At 38.1% G+C, this 7,652-nt stretch overlaps 1 protein-coding gene across 1 annotated transcript in view; it reads left to right on the forward strand.

Annotated features, from left to right (window-relative positions):
* Positions 1 to 7,652, forward strand: part of LOC118340156 (guanylate cyclase soluble subunit beta-2-like) — a 21,760-nt gene that overhangs the window by 1,776 nt on the left and 12,332 nt on the right. Inside the window, exons 3-7 of the mRNA XM_035678028.1 lie at positions 1,207 to 1,440; positions 1,538 to 1,634; positions 2,436 to 2,539; positions 6,054 to 6,155; positions 7,085 to 7,178. Of these exons, the coding sequence (XP_035533921.1) occupies positions 1,207 to 1,440; positions 1,538 to 1,634; positions 2,436 to 2,539; positions 6,054 to 6,155; positions 7,085 to 7,178 (631 nt within the window). The remainder of the gene's footprint in view (positions 1 to 1,206; positions 1,441 to 1,537; positions 1,635 to 2,435; positions 2,540 to 6,053; positions 6,156 to 7,084; positions 7,179 to 7,652) is intronic.

The raw sequence follows: 7,652 nt of genomic DNA on the forward strand, positions 1-7,652 counted from the left end.
TGTGGAACTCCATGACTAACTGTACTAACTGTAATTCCACAGATGATAGGAGTAAAGTGAAGTGGGAAATAAATCCACTGGAGTTGTTCCCCTGATGTTTATAAGCTCTTCTCTGGTGAAAGAGCTCTGGGTATCACAGCAAAAATGAATTAAAAAACAAAACAGGACAAAAAAACGCATCTCTGTATCAGATCTTGAGATTTAGAAGTGGTTACCTACTGCTTCTACATCTGTGTCTGGCCACCAAACTACTGTTTCTGCTGGGTTTGTTTAGAGCAAACATTGCAGTATTGCCAAGCATATGAACCTATCTCAGAAGTCTATTGGCATGTTGAGTTTGTGTGTGAGAGTGAGTCGTTTCAAGTAGAGGAATAGGATAATGAATTGTGGTTTATTTAAACTAACCAAAAGTGGAAACTTAAACAAAAGCAGATGTCGTGGCTCATCATCACTGTGTACATTGTGTGTCAAATGGAAAGAACACCTTGCCAAAAAAAGAGCATAAAAAGAGAGCTGCAAGTGTTTCTACTGCAATTTGCAAGCACGTTTACACACTCATTGCAAAAAGAGGTAATGTCACATTTCAAAAGTGATTGTTTGCAGATAAATTTGTTGAGTACAAGGCTCCTGCATGACCTTCCATGGGTAACAAATATGGAGTTTGTTTTGATTAGTAAATAATGTTAAAATAAACAGGAGACGAAATTATCTCTTGCTGCAATTCGCAGATCACGTTTCAAATTTGTGCCACATGCCACTTGCTCTTTGTCTAGTTTTCAAAAGATGCGCATTTGAAAATAAAACACTCCTTTATACATCACATTGAACAGCCTAAAACTTTTGTTCCTTATACAGGTTATTGTTCAACAGGGTATAAATGGCTCATAATGTTATGTGTACAAAGATACCTATCATTGTACAATAACATATATACCTTATATAGTTTTTATGATTTGTTGTCCAATATAATCTGAAGGCAAAAGTGTTACCTGTGTTGTGAGTCTTTGTAGTCTCAATGTGATAATCGGCCTCCTAGTTGCTCCTTCCCTCTATTGCATTATTGCAAGGGTTGTAGCAGCAGGCTTTTACACAGCCATGTGAAATGTCAAAACCTGTGCATATTCCCTTTTGTGCAGATGCATAAACATGTCAGATAATTGGCAGCTATTAAATCACTGACCACACACTGATCTCTCACGATTTGAGATCCACTGCTCATTCATGACTGTTTTTCCTTTCTTTTGCCCATTTTTCCATCTTGCTACAGGTATCATGGAGGCGGTTGCCAGAGAGTTTTTTGATAGCAAAGTGACCATGGTGGTTCTCAATCAATCGGAGGAAGATGAGCGGACAGGGAAGAAGGAGCATGTTGTGTTCCTGGTCAAACAGACCAACCAAGCTGGCAAGACCAGAGACCAGCACAATTCCAGTCATAGATGGGTGGGTGTCTGGGTGTCTGTGTATTGGTTGTTTCTATATGTATATATTATGTGTGTTTCTGATTCTTGGCCGACTTGTGCTGTGTGATTTTCCCCAGGAGTCATTACTGAGAACAATGAGGGACAGATGTTTGTCACTAGCTGGGAAAAAGCATGGCTGGGACCTGCTCAGGGCTGTGGTTCTCTCAGAAAAAGGTTAACCTTATAGTTAACTTTAAGTTATACATAGAATTTATGCTTTTGAAAAATTGTACTCACTGATGTTATAAATCAACCTTTGATGTAGAGACACTGCACAGAAGTTCTTTGCGGATACATTTTTTTAACTTCGGAGAGAGGTATCACTGGCTCATGAATGTTTATCTGACGGATTCCTGTGCAAAAGCAAACAACTTAGAACTTTATTCACTGATGCTGGTGAAACTGTATTATATTTTATGGATAAAATATTTTCTGTTCTTCCCTCTAATGTTCTCTGGCAGCTCTGCTTAAACTTTCAGGCTGGAAGATCTGAGCACTGAGTGAGCGTCAGTGTTTAATGTTACATTTATGGCACATGATCGCCAGGAGCACTGGTGCCTCGAACTCCCAGTCTGTTAGCAATAAGCAGCAGTTAGTAGTTAGCTATTTAGAAATAAATAAAACTATATGTCCATCAGTAAGAGATAGTTGAGAGATGAGGCAGAGAAAAGCAATTTGGCTCTCATTCTTCGGAGGCAGACCATTAAATTAGCAAAATAAAAATTAAAAATTGACAACAAAATCCAGAAAAAGCAGATATATTCATCCAATCGCCCAATCCTAATGTACAACAACTAAAATGTTGGCAAAACAGCTCTAAACTATATCCGAAAATTAGTCTGCTGAAGAACATACACAGTAGCACAATCAAAATACCACGCAGCCTGTGATAATTCTGTTAGGTAACATTAGATAACTGTTTAAGGGTTGCTTCTCTAACACTGATGGAATGGGTGTGTTTGATTTACTTTCCAGGCAGCCTCCAGTGCACGTTCAGTCCATGTTACCCGAACAACCTATGGATGGAAGAGAAAGCTTTCTGCAATGCTTTTCCCTTCCATATTGTCTTTGATGAAGATGTAAGGCTCCATGTCTATGTGCTGTAGTCAGCACATCCTGATACTTAAATAACAGAATTAGTCTATTGGGAAGGCACCCAAAATTTCAAATTACCCGGACCAGAGGTAGAACAAAGCACAACATTTTTTATATCCTCCAAGGTCTCCCATATATAAAATGACACACCCCATGAAAAGTGCAAAATAAAGCCAGGCCAAATGGGAGATGATGCACCTAAACTCATGTAATTTCATAATTCTGATTGATTTCCAATTTAGTGTGGAAATTGGCAGGGGGGGTTACATGTCTGGAAAAAAAAAGTATAATAGGCGGAAATCCAATTTCAGGATCTATGATGAATGCCAGAATCAGCAGGTCTGATGTTAAATTACAACAACTTTACACCCACCAGGACTTTTCAAAATAAAACTTGAAAATCAGATATTTATATTATTCTGAATGATCAGGATAACTTAATTACTATCGTTACATTATAGAAGTTCTTTTTTTATGAACTTTACTAAAAAAAAGAAAGAAAAGAAGAAAGAAGAATGAACACTTAAAGCTGCGGTTGGTAATCTTGGAAAGCATAGCGAGAACGCTAGCAAGGGTTTGGAGAATAGCTTCCGCTCCTGCCCCTTCCCTCTTGATTTGGCCTCATGGTTCCCCCCTCGTCCCCCCCAACCCTCCCGTCAGTGGTGTCGGTCAACAAGCCACGCCCCCACAAACTGGCACGTTAACGTTAAGCTACCCCTTAAATCACTAAAAGCCAATATATACCGTATTTTTATCAACAATAATCAATGCACACACCTGACGACTATGGGTAGAGTAATATCTCCATATATTGAAATTATCTTTTAATTTCAATATAGGCCCTACTATAACCTTTTTCAATACTAAGCGTCACGACCCGTTTTAAACTCACAGAGAAGATAATATTTAGCATTACGCTAAATACAAGCTACAAACGTTAGCTAAGTTACATATTTAATGGAAATAACAAAATCATCCCCAAAGAAATAAATTACCTGTCAGCAGAAAGAGAGCACCCTCTGCATCACTTTTCAGTCACTTCTGATCCCTCAGTTTGTCTCCAACCGCTCAAAAGCTACACTGATGTTGACTCTTGGTTTGGGACCTCTTGTCTTTATCAGAGCCTTTTTGTTAGCTGGCTTTATCCATCCTCCGGCTTTCTTTTCTTGGCCTTTTTCTCGGGGCCAAAGCCGTTACAAGTAACCGTGGAAGCCCGGTAACTTTCTCAGTTTTATTTTGCTCAGAATTTTACAATGAACCTGTCGTTCCTGGGAACTCTGCGTTCTGCAGACAAGTTGTGGCTGTTTCCGCAACAGCTAAACATGTGCGCGCGCAGCAAGCAGGGACCGAGGGGGGCGGGAAGTGGCAGGGCTTAGACATGAAGGCATCTGATTGGTTTGTTGCTCTTCGGACCGAAGGGGCACGGATTGGTCGAAGTTTTTTCTCAGTCCTGCAGCTGACAGAGAGCTCTGATTTTCTCCGTTCTTTTTTCTGAAGACATAACGAATTGATTCCTCTGACAACAGAGGGACCATTTCACCCAGTATAACAAAACGTGCTTCTGAACAGGATTGCCTACCCTACCTTTAAAGAGACAGAACTGTTGTTTGGTGTTGTTTGTGTTAACAATAGTAATGTCATTTAGATTTGGTTAGATCAGAGGTATGGAATATTAAATCATCTATCTTTGCTCACTACAGCTCTGCCTTTCTTTCTATTAAGTGTGTAAAAACTACAGGTTATGAACTTAAAAAATAAAATACAAAAATGTGAAATGAGTGGTTATCTTAGTGGTATTGGCCATGAGAGGCAGGTAAATATCAGTTATCATAAATATCATAAAATAATCCTTATCCAGCATCCCAAAATCCGATACAATTACTAATTACCTGTTTAAAAATGCAGACAATAACCTAACTATCACAATATTAAAATAATGTAAATTGATTACTTTGTTACTTTTGGATGACCTCAATACAAAGGGCATTGCATGCAAGGTAGAAAATTACATTGCCCTATGCTGCTGTGTCAATCTTGAATTTATCCTAAGGGGGATCAATAAAGGAATATCTTATCTTACCTTAATCACAATTGAACTCCAAGCACAGATTGGGACAGATCTTTTCCTTGGTGATGATGAAGATGCAAACATCCCTGTGCTTGCATAGTAAGCAGAACAATTACATTTGTCATCTCATCTGATGATTATACGAGAATGTTCAAGGTGTATTGCATGCAACACCAATCTCATATCAACCTCATCCTGGTTACTCTATGGGTCCACTAAGCTTTCTACCCCCCTGACTGGCAGATCATCTTGACCACCTAACCATTTTCAAAGTCTCTTGCATAAATAACAGTCTTCTTTGATGGTCTTGTATCCATAGCTTTTGACAAAGCTACATAGTACAGCCTTTGTTACCATTGCACTACAGATATATTTACTGTAGTTATGAACATTTGGTTATAGCATTTGTAATAACATATGTAGGTCACTTGACTTGAGCTGTGCCTCTTTTTGGAGACTATAACCATACAGTTGAACTTTCCTGTAAAGCCTTAAGATGTTCTTCCCTATGTTGTTGCATGTACGAAAGTCTTAGTCTTAAGATCCTGCAGAAGAGCCATGCCATCAATGATGTACGCAGATGGTTCCTCTGAATTTGGTAGTTTGTGTATCTGCCGTAGCCTAACTTTTTCAAGATTTGCCATTGATAGCATGGCTCTTCTTTTTCACACCACACCCGCTTTACAATTTTCTTAAAAACAAACAAAATCACCATATCTTTGGTAATGTGAAACTCCAGTGCATCTCTAATTTCTTATTACTGGGCCCCCTCTTCTCATATGGATACTATTGAAAAATAATTCTACATGTTCTTTGTAGATGAGTGGGTTCAGTGACTTCAGTGGGTTGGGGCTTCTTTTACGGTCCTTTGCAGCCCCCACATATTTTAAATATCAATTTTATGATTTAGCTATTTTTGTATAGTTTTTAACCGTATATTCCAATTAAGCAATTCAATTAGTTTATCGCCCAGCTCTACTTGAAAGGAAACAAAGAGGCATATTTCATGTCAAGAGACCTGTGCATTTTGGACGTTTCCCAACAGAAAGATCTGTCCTAGTCTGTGCTATTTCACAAAAACCGGAAGTTTGGTTATGTCACATGTAGAGGAACCCACCTCCACACCAAATTTGAAATCAATCAGAGCTTGCATTATGAAATTACATAAAATAATGACATGAGTCCAGGTGTATCATCTCCCATTCAGCTTGGTTTTATTGTGCATTTCTTAAATTAATATATACAATATCTGTCAATTAAACCACTTTTAAAGTAAAATATACTCCATGAGTATATCTTTTTAAATCAAATTAATTGACACACTGAAAATATTTGTTTTTGTTCAACCTCATCCTGTAGAATCCTGATACCTTGTGTTTCCACCACCTATCTGTCTTTCTTTTGTTTCTCGTCTCTGTCCTGTCTCTCAGCTGAAAGTAAAGCAGACAGGTGTGAACATACAAAAGTTTGTTCCAGGTCTTCAGGCCAGAGATGCTAAATTGGACCAATACTTCACCATTATACACCCACAGGTAAAATACAGTCACAGGTCCAAGAGTTCAAAAATGTACTACTTGTGAGATTGTGTAAAATGTAGCAGAGTATATCACAATCAGCAGAGGAAAACACAGTGAGTACAGTAACACCTTGGTCACACTACATGAGTTTCAAAGTCGTCAGATCTCTGTACTATTCACACTACACAACTTTCAGTCTTGTAATCAGGAGTCTTGAAGATGTTTTCACACTACATGACTGATCAACAACAGGGGGTCACATACTACAATATCTTCACAAGGAGTCTGACTGGTCTCCAAACTATGTTAAGTAATTAATAACACCATTATTAACAAGCACATGTTTAAATAGTAGTTCAAAAACACGCACAAATGGCAGCCATTTACAGCATACTGCCATAGGAGTAAAATAAGCTCATAATTTGCCTGATCAGCCACTGTCAGTAAACAATACACACATTAAATCATTAATCAAATTAATAGCTAACAGCAGTTAATGTAAGACAACATAATTGTACTTTAGCAGTTACTTCGTGTATCCGTAGTGGTGACAAAACGTTAAATAAATTATGCATATTATCAGTCTGAATTCAACTAAAATGTACCAATCTCCTTTAAAGAAATATTACATATAAAAAATGTGCCTCCAATCTGGGGGAATTTGTCTGCAATCTCTTAAAATAATCATGTGTGCACTTTTTTTTTAATCCCTTAAGTGTGGGAATGGCAGACTTCCGTCCAGCCACTATCAATTAAAATACTATATAGAGAGGTAATTTTTATATGTAAATACATTGAATTGCTTTATAAGGAGTATGGTCTATATGTGCTCTACATGAAAAGTAGCACTACATAAATAGAACTGAATTGAATTGAAAATTACAACTTTAAGCTAAATAGTAAAATAAAACCAGTATTGTGCAGCCTCTGTCTCTGTCTTCCAGGTGACTTTTACCATTAGGAGCATCAGGAAATTCATCAACAGTCAATTTGTCTTGAAGAGCTACAAAGACAAACACACCATGCTCAAGCTAAGAGGTGGGTTCTAACCATTTTTTTAAACATACCACCCTATACTGTTAAGTGTATTATAAAAAAAGATGTAACTAATCAAATCAACTTAATCTTCCAGTACAGTAAAAATGCTTTTTGAGAAAGGCTTTTAAAAAATCAATATGTGCTAGTGTGGGGTGTGGAGGTGAAGTCTGAAAAGGTGATTTTCATCCTGAAGTGGAAAAATGGGTGATGACTGCAGTGGGGCTAGAACACAGAGAAGCCTCAACTAAAATGAATGACCCTTTCTCCCTGGATCATCATCCTCATCATAATCACACCCAGGAGTAATGGGGCGGCTGTGGTTCAGAGGAAGAGCGGGTCGTCCACTAATCGGAAGGTTGGTGGTTCGATCCCAGTCTCCTCCCGCCAAATGTATCCAAGTATCCTTGAGCAAGATACTGAACCCCGAATTGCTCCTGATGCTGTGCATCCGTGTGTGAATGTTTATGAATGAGT

This window comes from Morone saxatilis, unplaced genomic scaffold (assembly GCF_004916995.1).
Source record: "Morone saxatilis isolate NCDOM2014 unplaced genomic scaffold, NCSU_SB_2.0 Contig6, whole genome shotgun sequence".
NCBI lineage: Eukaryota > Metazoa > Chordata > Actinopteri > Moronidae > Morone > Morone saxatilis.